Source organism: Schistocerca serialis, chromosome 11 (assembly GCF_023864345.2).
Source record: "Schistocerca serialis cubense isolate TAMUIC-IGC-003099 chromosome 11, iqSchSeri2.2, whole genome shotgun sequence".
Classification (NCBI taxonomy): Eukaryota; Metazoa; Arthropoda; class Insecta; order Orthoptera; family Acrididae; genus Schistocerca; species Schistocerca serialis.
The window spans coordinates 67,447,526-67,463,528 of NC_064648.1; the positions used below are offsets into that span (position 1 = coordinate 67,447,526).

The window sequence follows — 16,003 nt, forward strand, 5'->3', positions numbered from 1 at the left end:
TTACCCTCTCCCTTAAAACCCAAATCCTTTCGTCTTTCCGTCTCCTTCCCTCTTTCCTGACGAGGCAACCGTTGGTTGCGAAAGCTAGAATTTTGTGTGTATGTTTGTGTGTCTATCGACGTGCCAGCGCTTTCGTTTGGTAAGTCACATCATCTTTGTTTTTTAGATATATTTTTTCCCACGTGAAATGTTTCCTTCTATATATATATACCACTTCTGCACATATCATATCACTCCTACATCTGTCGCAAAGCATTGGCTGGCCAAGATTTTCTTTGCGGGATCAAACGGATGAAAGTCCGACGGTGCGAGATCCAGACTGCAGGGCAGATGCTGGATCTCCTACCCAAATTTCGCTATTTTCTCACTGTCCCAAAGCAATCTGACACCATCAAATGTTGTGGCGTTTGTCACAAAGAGCATCATGCAAATTAACCAAAGATTTAGTGTAGGCTGCAGCGTTCACAGTCGTCACGTGTTCAGCAAAGTCCACCAGTAACAGACCTTTGATATCCTATAACAGTGTCACAAGCACTTTCCTAGCAGACGGAGTCACTTTGAACTTTTTTCTTAATGTGGAAGCAGCATGTTCCCACTCCATAGACACCTGCTCACTTTGAGGCATGTAGTGACAATTCCTATCAAAAAGTCATGCCCTTCTATGGCGTAGTGCGTTAAGTGATACGAGCTCGTCATCACGTGCTGGCCCTCGTGGTCATCCGTCAGATTCTTAGCGAGCACTAACGTAACGAAATTTCAACATGCTACGAACAATATCTTACACCACACTGTAGGAAATACTGAATTCTTGTGATAAGGTTCACAGTTGTCCAAACCAGCTATTAAAAACTGCTCCCTCAATGGCTCCGACATTCTGCGGGGTTGTAGATGTTACTGGCTGGAGGTTCACACAGCCCTCTTGGAAAAATGCACACCACCTGGAGGCATTGCAGTAGTCCATAGTCATACCCATACATGCAGTGCACGTCCCTGTGAATTCCTTTCGGCTTTTGCCCTTCGGGCCACAAATGTCGAACTACACTTCGCTGCTCTTCACGAGTTGACGACAGGAACACACTGTACCACGTTTGTTTTGCAGTTCAGGTTTCTCTTGCTAGAGCTGCCCGTGAAAACAAAATACCCATTACAGTGCAAACTCCGAACTACATTGTTGTGAAATTTCAACATTCCCACTGAAGTACCAGGAGAGAAAAAATTAATATGATGAGGATGTGACGATATGGAAAGACAATTAGCATAAATCGGAAGAACAATGGAATACCAGGCAGAGAGTACTTTTCTCATCAGCCCTCTAGCGAGTGCGACAATATTTGTAACACGAATGGGTGTGCAGTGCACTTTATACGCATCTAAAGAACAGCTGTCTTCGTGTTACCAAAGTAAAAATAAATGAGCAAAACTACAGTTTAATCTATTTTAATTAAAAAATAACATGAACTTTCATTATCATCTTCCATTTTTTTACCTACAGATCAGAATATCAGACCTGGACAAAGAAAGATCCAGGTAGTATAAAAGTAGCAGAGGTGCGCTTTCTATGAGGGATCCCAGGCAAGATTAGAAAGGACAGAACATGAAATGAAACAATACAAAACACACTTCAGATCAATCTCGTAAAAGAAACAATGGAGAGGAACAGCCTCAAATGGTCTGATCACATTAACGCAAGAATAGGAAAAAAAGACTATCAAGAAGAGCTCTGGAATGGACAGAAACTGAAAGACTTACTGGAAGATCACAAACAAAATGGAGAGCAGGTGAAGGATCACATGAATTGGAGGGGACAACAACGGAGGAAATGCTGAATGATAGGCAGTGAGAGAAAGAGAAAACTGGAAGAGGCTTTGTGAATTAGCTGCACTAGCAAAACTTTACCAGGAAGAAGGATAATTAATTAATTTTAGAATAAAGATAGTAAATCACAGAATACTAAATGTGATGAGTCACCCACAAGCGCGCACACGTGCTGCCCCCCCCCCCCTCCCCCTCCCAAAAAGTATTCAGCTTGCACAATGTAACTGTGTGTCTGTGTGTGTGTGTGTGTGTGTGTGTGTGTGAGAGAGAGAGAGAGAGAGAGAGAGAGAGAGATGTGGGTACAGCACACATTTGCTTGAAAAAACATCAGTCCACAACACACTGCTTTTCGTATTCCGTCAGTTGTTACCTAACCCCTAAATTATTTACATTTATCAGAGCTTGTTACTACCACTTACAATGGTGGTTTGATAAGTCTGGTAAATTTCCACCCAACAATGGAACATTTTTGTTCTGCCTACACCATTGCTTCACTCGATTACTCGGAGGATCACATAAAGAATTTCAACATTGTACACTGTCCGGTTCATTGTTGACAGTCTTCTGATTTGGTCAGTGTGTTGACTGTGACTGAAAATGGAGAAAGCCGAGTTTTCTGTCATAATTAAACATTTTCATTTGAAGTATTGGACTGGCGCACAAATCTAAAAAGAACTTGATGAAGTTCTGGCAGACACTACACAATCACGGAAGACCATTTATTTTTCGATTAATGAATTTAAAAATTATCAGACAAGCACCGAAGATGAACTGGACTCCAGTCTTCCAACTGAGGTCACTACAAAGGATAGCATTGACAAAATCCCAGTAACGTAAGATCGCCAAATTACAATTCGTGAGATTGCCGAGTCTGTAGTCATCTCAAATGAGCGAATATGTAACATCCTGCATGCAGAATGGCTACTGTGGTGTCACAAGGCTTAGGCCTGTCCCACCCCTCATTAAATCGACCAAGACTTATGCGAAAAATTGTAAGAACAGTTGGTATTATTATGTTCTTTATGTTTGTTTTTTGGGTTTTCAGAAATACTGTGGGAAGAAAGTTTATTTATGTTGCAGATAACGTGGAAGACGTTGCCCGACGATCACCACGAAAGTTCGACGTAGCGGCAACTGGGTGAGGAATAAAACGAATGCTGCAAACTACCGCAAGCCACGAAGAGCCCGGGCTGCGAGGGTGTCGAGCTTCCTAGGTCATTGCCGGACAACGTCAAAGGAAGAGATATTCTGCTTTCTCTTTGTAAACAGATCGATCGAGTCTCGAAAGGTTCTTGTAAAACGTGTAGGCGGGTGACACATTAGGTGGGACCCGATGGCTGTAATACTTCCCCAGTTATTAAAAAGGTGTTAAACGGCAAAACCAATAGTTTATCATTTATATTGATAAAAAAGTAGTAAAGATATAGGAAAGGAAGAGTGCGGCGTCAGAACGAAAGGTGATACATCGCTCAGCAACGAAGGAGGAAGTAAATCGCGGGAACTACGTGGTGAAAACAAATCAACTGATGAAACAGTAAGTCTGTAATTACGCATAAAGCCACATAACACTGCACTACAAAGAAGCTTTGTGTGAAATGGGTTCCACAACTGCTAACAGTCAAACAAAAACATGCCTGGCACAACATTTCCACGCAATGGTTAATTGTAATTTGCAAGACTTTTTGCACCGCCCTGTGCCTGTTGATGAAACCCGGATGCATTATTACAGACCAGAGTCAAAATGGCACTCAAAAGAATGGACAAAGGCAGGTGAAAGTGATCTGAAGCAGGTAAAGATAATTTTGTCAGTAAGGTGATGGACACTGTTTCTTTGGGATTCCCAAAGAATAATTCTATAGATTACCTGGCAAAAGACATAACCATAATTGGATCCTGTTACACTTCACAGTTAGACCATTTGAAACGTGTCAGCCAAAAAAGACAAATGCAGACACGCAAAAAAGTGCTCTTTCACCAAAATAATGCTTTCAATTGGTTCCCCATCCACCCTGTTCATCAGACATAGTCCCCATCTGACTTCGTCCTGTTTCCTAACTTGAGAAACTTTGGCTTGCAGGGAAGAAATTGTCAAAAAATGAGGGAGAGATTGTTGCAGTCAACAAGTATTTGCAGAGTCTGACAGAACCTAGTTTTCTGAAATGACAAAAAGTTGGAGGATTACTGGACCAAGTGTATATCCCTCAAAGGAAAATTATGAAATTAACATTTTTTCTCACTTTTTTTTACTAGACTTATCAAACCATCCTCGTTCATATTGAAGTACTTTGTTGAAAAAGGAAATACAATGAGGATATTTCCCTTTTGATGATATATTTGCCACTAGCTGTGGCTAAAAAATGAATAACTGAATTACACTGTCAATATTATCAGAAGGAAAGATTGCTACTCACCATATAGTGGAAATGCCAATTCGCAGACAGGCAGAACAAAAAGACTGCCAAATAAGTATGCTTTTGGCCAAAAAGCCTTCTTCCGAACTGGAAAACACACTGCACGCGCGCGCACCTCTACGCACAAACCATTTTCTGTGGGTGCTGAGGCCAGCCACAGACGTTGGCTGAAAGATTGCTTGTTTAGCAACCTTTTTGTTGTGCCTGTCTGTGACTCAACATTTTCTCTGTATACCGTATTTACTCGAATCTAAGCCGCACTTTTTTTCCAGTTTTTGTAATCCAAAAAACCGCCTGCGGCTTAGAATCGAGTGCAAAGTAAGCGGAAGTTACGAAAAATGTTGGTAGGTGCCGCCACAACTAGATTCTGCCGTCAAATATATGTAGCGCTACACAGGCATGCTTTGCAGGCACGAAGATAAATACTGGCGCCAAAACCTCTGCGTCAGTAAATAAAAAAAAAAGGTGGAAGACGAGCTTTTCTTCCTCCGCCCCGAGTTTCGACCACTGCATTTTCGTACATTATCCACTGAAGTAAATACAAATTCCGTATTGTTCATCTTCGAATGTTGCAGCGTTTCACTGAACTACGAAAATCCGACTGGCAAGACTGTTACGGATGTTTGTCAATAAGGCCAACCCTACGTTCTGAATTTTTTCCTACCAGTGAGAAGAGATTGTTGCTAATAGGAACATTTATGAATTGTGAATCACATGCAGTATTCTCTTCACCATAAAAATAATACGAATATAAACGTTTTGCCATGTATTCTTTCGTGTTTGCTGCTATCTCATTTAAATTCTGCCTGGCTAATAAACTACGAAACTAGAGTGAGACAACAGCAAACGCGGAAGAATATACATATCATGTCGTGTTTATATTCATATTATTCTTATGCGTAATAGTGATACAGTCAGAAATGAAGCACGGCAATTGATTAGATTTTTAAATCTAAGATGACTCTAATTTCTGTGCAGAATATAATGTACTGAAGAGGCGTCTGCAAAGATTTTCAAACGGAGAAAAATTTTCGCTAAACTCTCGTTCAGAACAACTTCTATCATACGCAGTCTATTATTTGGTTCTTGTTGATCATTATCAAAGAAAGGAGCAGTGTAAATAACAACAAATAGCCGTCTCTTGCCATTGTTTTGCTAATGAGACGATTCCTCTCTCTCTAATTTTAAGCGGCGGTAGCGCGCACAGAAGCTACCCACGCCGCGAGCAGTGACAGGCCGTAAACACTCATTATCAGAATGTGACAAACAATGCATGACACAGTACAGTAATGCATGTTCAGCGTAGAGTGATGTCAACGCCTATAGCAAAGAGAACGGCACTTATCAGATCAAAGAAAAATAAGCAATCAATTCAAACCAGACGAAGCACGTGAAAAAGCAAGGGTACCCATATAAACACGGACGGAGCGCCTGACACATAGCAATGGCTACCGGGAAAAAGCTTAACTGCTAAGCTTACAACTCGAACCAAACTACTGTAGCTGTATCGTTATTCATTCGACCTAAATTGTCTCATATTACAATGGACCAACTTTGTTTCGATTTGGAGGTGCGTCCTAAAACTTCTCTCTCCCCTTCAATTTCAAGTCTCAAATTTCAGGTGCGGCTTAGATTCGGGAAAATTTTTTTCCCTTGATTTCGAGTCTCATTTTTCAGGTGCGACTTAGATTCGAGTAAATACAGTAGTGAGTAGCAATCTGTCCTTTCGATAATACAGTCAACCTGGAATTTCCGTTGTTTGAATTAAAGTGTCAGCTTCCAAAAATGAAATGCTATCAGATCCTGACGTGGAAGACTGTTAAACACAACCTATTAATATTTTAAGTCTTTTCTCAACTTTGTATCTTAACGTTTCAATAAGAACTAGGCTTTGTGAACAGAAAGATTAGTCACCCCAGTTATCACGCCAGTGCCTGTAGCACTGATGATAATTTGGTCAGGAATAGAGTTCCCCAAGTTTCTTCAGGTATGCATATCCAGCTGAAATCACTCACTGACCATCATATCAGGGAGAGCCAGCAATTGTGGCAATCCTGATTGCTAAATGTCACCCACTGTTAAAAACGGTACAAAATATTTTCTACAGAGCTAAGAGCAGGTAATTTAGGTGGTCAATTGAGGTGCGATAGGGTGCATCAGTGTTCGTCAAACCCGGAACGTATACATGTGGCACTGTGAACGTGTTTGTCGTCATCTCGGATGACGGGGTGTCCGCAGAGTACTCAGTGAGAAGACATAGAAAAACGGTCCACACTCCAATACATAATAATTATTTCTTAAAAACATAGCTTACACATTCACATAATACACACATGATTTCAATGCAAAGATGCTGAAAGAACTTTCTGAGCTGTGTCCCCAGTAATAAACGGTTATGCTACAAAATTATATACCAGCAAACTGAGTACGATTTAAGGGAATACAAATCAGAGATGTTGAATACTGAGGCTGACAGCCTAACTGACTATGAAAGGAGACTAATAGCAGTGTACTATACCTGGCGCAAACTGGAAACCTCCCAGTTTTGCCGTGGCCACAGTGGATGTCGCATTCTGCCCAAACTGGAAAGCTCCTTTTGCCGGCGAAGTCGTGGACGCGGCAGTCGAGGCAGGTAACGTGAAACTGAAACCTCCGGCACTTGACGTTGTCGTCGTCGACGTCACCGATCCGGCTCCGAACCGGAACTCGCCGGCAGACTGCGGCGCCGGTACGCCGGCGGCGGTCACCGGCGTGGCAGATACTGTCGCCACTGTCGACATTTTCGGAGATCCGAACGAGAAAGCCGTAGACGTGGCAGTGCTCATGTGCACTTGGGGCTGCGAAGCGGCGTCTCTGGGAGTGGCTCGAGCTCCCGTCGGCATCCCAACTGCTTCGTGGGTCGCGGTCGTCGGCCGAGTCTCTGGGGCCGACTGGGAAAGAGCCCCGGAGGCCGTCGTCACAGTCGCACCGGACGGTGCCACCGGAGTGGAGGCCGTGACCGGTCGTGCCGTAAACGGCGATATCGATGCTGCCGCACCCGTCGGATTGCTGGAGCTACTGTCGGAGCCTGCGGAGGAGGCAGGCAACTGGCCGGCACTCACAGTGAAGGGGCTGGGGCTTCTCCCCGACGGCGCGGCAGATGACGACATGACAGAGCCTGTAAAACAGTGTGACTTATTAACTCGCTGAATGTGGTTGTAGCAACGGTGTCTCGTGTAGCACATTGTCAAACTTTTTGCTGTGGCTGATTAAATGGACATTATCAGTGTTTTTGCTTTCTTGTTGCAGTGTTCAGTCCAAAGACTCATTTCATACAGCTCTTCATGCTAGTCTACCCTTTGCAAAATACTGCAGCCTACATTTACTTGAGCCTGCTTAATGTAGTCATTCGACAATGTGAAATGGTGCGAGATGTTCGAAACTCTGAGAAAAATAGGGGTGAGCTATAGGGGGAGATGGGTAATACACAATGTGTACAACAGCTGAGAGGGAATACTAACGGTGAACAACCAAGAACGAAGTGCCCAGATTTAAATGAGTGTAAGACAGGGATGTAGTCTTCCGCCCCTACTGTTTAATTTGTACATCAAAGGAGCAATGACGGAAATAAAAGAAACGTTTAAGAGCGGAATTAAAATTCAAGGTGAAAGGAATCAACTATACGATTCACTGATGACATCGCTATCCCGGGTGTAAGTGAAGAAGTTACAGGATCTGCTGAATGGAATGAACAGTCTAATGAGTACAGAATACGGACTGAGAGTAAATCGAAGAAAGATGAAAGTAATGAGAAGTAACAGAAATGAGAACAGCAAGAAACTTAACATCGGGACTGATGGTCATAAAGTAGATGATGTGAAGGAATTCTACTACTTAGGCAGCAAAATAACCAATGACGGACGGAGCAAGGATGACATCAAAAGCAGACTAGCACTGGCAAAAAGGGCATTCCTGGCCAAAAGAAGTCTATTAGTATCAAACATAGGCCTTAATTGGAGTAATAAATTTCTGAGAATGTACATTTGGAGTACTGCATTGTATAGTAGTGAAAATGGACTGTGGGAAAACAAGAACAGAAGAGAATCGAAGCATTTGAGATGTGGTGCTACAGACGAATGTTAAAAATTAGGTGGACCGATAAGGTACGGAACGAGGTGGTTCTGCGCAAAATCGGAGAAGAAAGCAATATACGGATACGCTTGACAAGGCAAAGGGACAGGATGATAGGACATCTGTTGAGACACCAGGGAATGATTTCAATGGTGCTAGAGGTAGCTGTAGAGGGCAAAACCTCTGCAGGAAGACAAGAGATTAGAATCCATCCTGCAAATATTTGATGACGTACGTTGCAAGTGGTACTCTGAGACAACTAACTTTATTATCATCTCTAGTCAAGTCTTTGTGAGAAAGAAGGGTACCAAGATTAACCGTAACTGATCAAAAGCAGAATACGGTAGTGGTGACGGCAGAACGTAGCCGTAACCTACCTGTGGGTGACGACTTCAACATGAAGGCCTGCGCCTTCTGCGTGTTGCGGCTCACGGTGGGCGGCGTATTGGTCGTGCCCGTCCCCGTCATGCCGCCCTGCCCGGGAGAGTCCGGAGAGGAGGCGGTGGTGGGAGTGCCGACACAAGGTGCCTGTTGCGACTCCGTGACGGGCGCCGTGTCTGCGCGTGCCAGCTCTCCCGGCTTTTGGGTGTCTGCGAAGCTCACGTGTTTCTGTCGCCGGGAAGTTGGCGGGGATGCCGCAGGCTGCAGGCGGTCCCCGTCACGGAACGGCGATTCTGCAAAATGTTCAACTCGTTGTGGACAGGCAGGACACGAGATCTGTCCCACAGGTGACACAACACTTCTTACCGTTACTAATATCTTGAAATGATTTCAAACACAATGAGGAACCTCGAACAGAATGACCTCCTCGATGCCACCCAGCACCGATTCCAAAAACATCGATCACGTGAAATCCAACTCGCACTTTTCTCACGTGACATACCAAAAGCTTTGCATCCGGGCAGTCTGGCAGAGACAGTATTCCTCAATTTCCGAAAAGCACCTGACTCAGTACCACTTCTACGTTTATTCGATCACACGGGATATCGAGTGAAACGTGAGACTGGACCGAGGACTTTTTGACAGTGAGGACACAGCATGCCATCTGGGACAGAGGGCTATTGCCAGATGCAGAAGTAACCGTGGTTGTACCCCACGGAAGTGTGTTGGGACCCTTTCTCTTCGTGTTGTATGACCTTGCAGACAATATTAATAGTAAAGTAAGGCTTTTTGCAGATGATGCAGTTATCTATAATGAAGTACTGTCTGAAAGAAACTGCATAAACATTCAGTCAGATCTCGATAGGATTTCAGTGCGGAGCAGAGATTGGCAACTTGCTCTAAATGTTCAGAAGTGTAAAATTTTGCACTTAAAAAAACTGGTACCCTATAAGATTAGTGAGTCACTGTTAGAATCGGCCAACTCATACAAATACCTGAGCGTAACACTTTGTAGGGATATGAAATGGAATTATCACATAGGCTCAGTCGTGGATAAAGCACGGGGCCGACTTCGATTTATTTGAAGAATACTGGGGAACTGCAATCAGTGAACAAAGGAGATTGCTTACAAATCACTAGTGCGACCAGTTGCAGAATATTGCTCAAGTATGTGGGGCCCATACCAAATAGGACTAACAGACAATATTGAATGTATACAGAGAAGGGCAGCACGGATAGTCACATATTTGTCTGACCCGTGGGAGTGTCACAGAGATGCTGAAGAAACTCAACTGACGAGCTCTCGAAAACAGACACAAACTGTGCGGCCAAAGTCTACCGACAACGTTTCACGAACCGGCTGTAAATGGTGACACAAGGAATATAATACAACATCCTACGTATCGCTCACATAGGGATCGTGAGGACAGGATTACAATAATTACAGCACAAGTAGAGGCATTCAGGCAGTCAGTCTTTAAAAGTGTTTTAAAAATAGGATAGTACAAAATTAATTAGAAAATGTTCCCTTCCCCGTGGTAGGAGCAGGGAACAGGTAGGCAAAGTCTGCACTCAAGTTACAAATGCTCACCAAGAATTGCAAAAGCAGGCAAATCCTTTGAGGCTGTGAATCTCATCAAGGACTGCCTGGTCGACACGGTGGCTAATTTGTCCAGCAGACCTCATACAAATATTGGGGGGTGGTGGGGGTGGTGGGGGGTGGGGGGGGGGGGGGGGGGGTGGGGGGTGGAGCTCTTTCATCTCAAACTATTGCTCGCTGAGTCAAACATGTTGTTGTTCTCTTCCTACGGAAACCATCCTTGTAACCATTGATGCCACTTCCCTATACACAAATATCCTGCACGTCCAGGGCCTCGCTGCAATGGAGCACTTCCTTTCACGCCGATCACCTGCCACCCTACCTAAAACCTCTTTCCTCATTACCTTAGCCAGCTTCATCCTGACTCACAACTTCTTCACTTTTGAAGGCCAGACATACTAACAATTAAAGGGGACCGCCACGGGTACCATGATGGCCCCCTCGTACGCCAACCTATTTATGGGTCGCTTAGAGGAAGCCTTCTTGGTCACCCAGGCCTGCCAACCCAAAGTTTGGTACAGATTTATTGATGACATCTTCATGATCTGGACTCACAGTGAAGAAGAACTCAAGAATTTCCTCTCCAACCTCAACTCCTTTGGTTCCATCAGATTCACCTGGTCCTACTCCAAATCCCATGCCACTTTCCTTGACGTTGACCTCCATCTGTCCAATGGCCAGCTTCACACGTCCGTCCACATCAAACCCACCAACAAGCAACAGTACCTCCATTATGACAGCTGCCACCCATTCCACATCAAACGGTCCCTTCCCTACAGCCTAGGTCTTCATGGCAAACGAATCTGCTCCAGTCCGGAATCCCTGAACCATTACACCAACAACCTGACAACAGCTTTCGCATCCCGCAAGTACCCTCCCGACCTGGTACAGAAGCAAATAACCAGAGCCACTTCCTCATCCCCTCAAACCCAGAACCTCTCACAGAAGAACCCCAAAAGTGCCCCACTTGTGACAGGATACTTCCCGGGACTGGATCAGACTCTGAATGTGGCTCTACAGCAGGGATACGACTTCCTCAAATCCTGCCCCGAAATGAGATCCATCCTTCATGAAATCCTCTCCACTCCACCAAGAGTGTCTTCCCGCCATCCACCTAACCTTCGTAACCTCTTGGTTCATCCCTATGAAATCCCCAAACCACCTTCCCTACCCTCTGGCTCCTACCCTTGTAACAGCCCCCGGTGTGAAACCTGTCCCATGCACCCTCCCACCACCACCTACTCCAGTCCTGTAACCCGGAAGGTGTAAACGATCAAAGGCAGAGCCACGTGTGAAAGCACCCACGTGATTTACCAACTGACCTGCCTACACTGTGAAGCTTTCTATGTGGGAATGACCAGCAACAAACTGTCCATTCGCATGAATGGACACAGGCAGACAGTGTTTGTTGTTAATGAGGATCACCCTGTGGCTAAACATGCCTTGGTGCACGGCCAGTACATCTTGGCACAGTGTTACACCGTCCGGGTTATCTGGATACTTCCCACTGACACCAACCTATCAGAACTCCGGAGATGGGAACTTGCCCTTCAATATATCCTCTCTTCCTGTTACTCACCAGGCCTCAACCTCCGCTAATTTCAAGTTGCCGCCGCTCGTACCTCACCTGTCATTCAACATCTTTGCCTCTGCCCTTCCGCCTCGACTGACATCTCTGCCCAAACTCTTTGCCTTCACACATGTCTGCTTGTGTGTATATGTGTGGATGGATGTGTGTGTGTGTGTGTGTGTGTGTGTGTGTGTGTGTGTGTGTGTGTGTGTGTGTGTGCGCGCGCGCGCGAGTGTACACCTGCCCTTTTTTCCGCTCCCAGGATTGGAATGACTCCTTACCCTCTCCCTTAAAACCCACATCCTTTCGTCTTTCCCTCTCCTTCCCTCTTTCCTGATGAAGCAACCGTGGGTTGCGAAAGCTTGAAATCTTGTGTGTGTGTTTGTGTATTTTTTTTATTGTGTCTTATCTACCAGCGCTTTCCCGTTTGGTAAGTCACAGAATCTTTGTTTTTTAATAAATTTTTCCCATATGGAATGTTTCTTTCTATTTTATTCATATATATATTGTAACATTACGAGTCAAGACAGCTGTAACGGAACTTGAATAGCGTAAAGTTATCGTTAAAAACGCACGCCGCGCGATTTGTTATGATTTGGTCGGTCATAATAGTAGTAACATGCTTTTGAATACAATTAAAATATAACGGCGATACCTGTTTAGCGTTATTGGAAATAATATGTAATAAATTAATGAGTAAGGTAGCTGATCCTATAAGAAGAGGTAAAATTGGGCATATTAAGGTGTTTTGCTTTATATCGACTAAGCCGATGATACGGCGTCTTTTTTTTCCGTTTACTCTTAGAAGAAAAAAAAAAAGAAGAAAAACAAGTAACGAAGTGCTAATTGTGCGTTGTGAAAAATATAGGGGCGAATTTTAAATAGCTACAGTGTATAATCAGATTAACAAATGGACACAGTTACGCGAAATAGCCGACAGTGAAGTGTGGTCATTAAATTGAGTACACCTACAGGGCGGTCAATTACAGGATAAGTCTATTCGCGTCTCACGAGGCACGCGGTATTGAGACCGTTTTTTTTTTTATTATATCACGGAGAGCGGGCTTCAATTTATAAAAAGGAGAAAAGTTGTATCATTATCATTGACTGTTGGTGTTATGCAACCAAAACTGTTCAACAAAGGGTTTCGGTGAATGAGTGGTGAATGCGAAATGAAACTGTGAATGAAGTTATGTTAAATAAAGCAGAAGAGACAAGACAGTTTGGTCGTATCTGTTATTATTCCATAAACCGTAACATTTATTCTCGTTGTACGAAGCCTTTATAGACGATCGTTATGACAATTTGCTTTGAAGGGATCTCGTTACGAGTTAAGTTTTGGGGACCTGGTCAACAGGGGATAGTTCGTAGATCTTAACTACTGCAGCTATTCTGGAATCAGGTGCTACCGTGACCGTTGTGTGTTGTCTATGGCTTAAGGTCATCATATCTCATGCTCTAAGATCGACGCGCCTTTCCTCTTGGTATAACGGTGTCTCACGGTAACCACGACAACGCCGACAGCGAAGGAAGATACGGTAGAATATAACAGTTGCGCAAGGAGAACTGTCGACACTTCCTTGCATTAGACAGCATTGAAGGAGATGTGAATTTTTCAGATTATGTTCAAATCATTTGCAAATTACAAGAAGAGTTCGAAAACAGATTTTTGGATATAAGTGAGCTTCAACCGGCCTTAGATATATTTGTTCGCCTGTTTTCCCTTCGGGCAGAGGATGTCTCACAAGTGTTTTAACTCGAGCTGATTGACCTGCAGTGTGATATTCACCTGAAGGACCGCTTTCTTATGTGTAAAACTTTGAATGACTTTTACAGTTGTGTTTTGCACGAGACAAGTATCCTCTTTTGCACAAGCACGTGGCCAAAGTTCTCTAAATGTTTGGTTCCACGTGTATTTGTGATCGCTTTTTCTCTCTTTTAAAGCTTGTTAAAACTAAGAACCATTCACTCCTTAGTGATAAAAATTTTATTAATTCTTTCAGGTTAGCAGTATCTTGGAATATTGTACCAAACCTAGACAAAATCATTGCCTCAAAAAAGAAAAATACGTAAAATGTTGATTGCCTTCTGAAATAAGTTTTAAAACTTGGTCAACTAAAGTTATTGTGTACAAAACAGCAAACTAATGATCTGATGACTAAATTCTGAAAAGGGATACAAAAAGTTATAGCATGAAGTACAACAAAACATATTTACTTGTAACTACTAACAGTAAGAATGGGACTCTGTATCCCTTATGTAAAATTACTTCTGAGATAGAATGTTTATGACACTAGCTCATTTAAGAAATCGATATAACTTTCAGAAGATGCCTACTGTACATATGACGAGTGTGCACGTGCAATGCTAATAAAATCAATCTGCGTGTCAGAAAACTACTAAGTTGTTCTTCGATTCTTGTTTTGGGTATTGTTTTCTAAAGCTTTGTGAAGTAATCCTGCCACACGAACACTAACTGTTACCTAAACAGTACACGGTTTGCTCGTTTTACCAGTCATCGACCACTTTTAGAGAGATGCGCTCTCTCTGTTATTGTGTTTACGTCGGATCTGACTGCAGGACCGTCCAGTGCAGAGCAGTGCTGTGTGTCTCACTCACTCTGCGGCTATCTCTCTCGCTCCTATGCAAACACCTGTGACAAACGGTCGCGTACAGAGCACAGCCACGCCTGCCAGGCACAATTCTCAGAGAAAATGAACCGCTCTCTTCGGGATCTCGTGTATCTTTTCAGTTAATCCAACGTGTCGAGAGTCCCTGACCGGTGAGTAACACTTGAGAATCAGTCACACAAGTGTTTTGTAAGCCCCCTTTTACATGGATGAATTAAATTTCCTTATGATTCTCCCAATAAAATTATCTGGCATCTGCTTGCCCGACTATTTATTTTGTGTGTATATCCCAGTTCTGGTCACTCTGGATGCTTTATTTCTGGGTGTTTAAAGTTGTTACTGTTTGCAGTGGTTTTTTTTCTTTTTTTTTTTCTTCAAATAGTGTCATTACACATTAGTGGATGTTTCCATCTACGTATGGGCAATACAGTATACTTGTTTACGTAGCGGATCAACTGCCAGCCCTTCACAATCAGCCAGTCCTCCCACATACCACCACTAGTGTCTTGTGGTGCTGCTACCTTTTCACAGACAACTGCATCATCTGCAAACAGCCCCCACAGAGCTTCCAACACTATCTACTACATCAGTTATGTACAGGGTGTACCCAAAAGAAACCAAACTTATTTTTATAAATTTCTTTATTCACATTTTAAGCACAAACTTTCAATGCCCTTCAAAGTACTCTCCACATGCACTAATACACTTGTATAATTTTTTATTCAATTTTTCAAATCACTGTTTAACTTCACGTTTTGTGATGCTCGACAGCACCCCCCATCGTTTTTCTTCTTCACCTCAGCAACATCAGCCAAATACTATCCTTTTATGTCTTTTTTCATTCTAGCAAAGAAAAAGGTCACTCTGCAAACCATCGTGAGGTATATGGCAGACAGTATGTCACATTGCACCAGTTAACTGGGTTTCTTTCTGTTCTGTTTGCATACAGAGCATAGGAAGAATGATTCTTTGAATGCCTGTGTGTTTGCTGTAATTCCTCTAATCTTGTTCTCGAGATGCCTATGTCAGCAATATGTAGGACATTGTAGCACATTTCTAGAATTATCATTTAAAGCTGGTTCTTGAAACTTTGTTAATAGACTTTCTTGAGGTAGTTTATGTCAATCTTCAAGAGTCTGCCAGTTCAGTTTCTTCAGCAGCTCTCTAACACTCTCCCATACTCTCAAACAAAACTGTGGCCACTAGTGCTGCCCTTCTTCGTATACATTTTATATGCCCTGTTGGTCCTAACTCGTACTGGGCCCACACACTCGAGCAATGTTCTAGAATGGGTCCCACAAGTAATTTGTAAGCTAACTCCTTTGTAGACTGATTGCACTTCCACAGTATTCTACGAACAACCGGCTTGTACCACCGGTTTTAACCACAACTGAACCTATGTGATCATTCCATTTCACATCCCTACAAGAAGTAACACCTAGGTATTTGTACGAGTTGGCCCTTTCCGACAATGATTCACTAATAT

General features: G+C 43.3%; 1 protein-coding gene across 1 annotated transcript in view; it reads right to left on the reverse strand.

Moving 5' to 3' along the window:
• LOC126426851 (mucin-19) overlaps nt 1-16,003 on the reverse strand; it is a 129,301-nt gene that overhangs the window by 52,930 nt on the left and 60,368 nt on the right. The window contains exons 8-9 of the mRNA XM_050088872.1: nt 8,714-9,010; nt 6,745-7,383 (exon numbers count right to left, since the gene is read on the reverse strand). Coding sequence (XP_049944829.1) covers nt 6,745-7,383; nt 8,714-9,010 — 936 coding nt within the window. The remainder of the gene's footprint in view (nt 1-6,744; nt 7,384-8,713; nt 9,011-16,003) is intronic.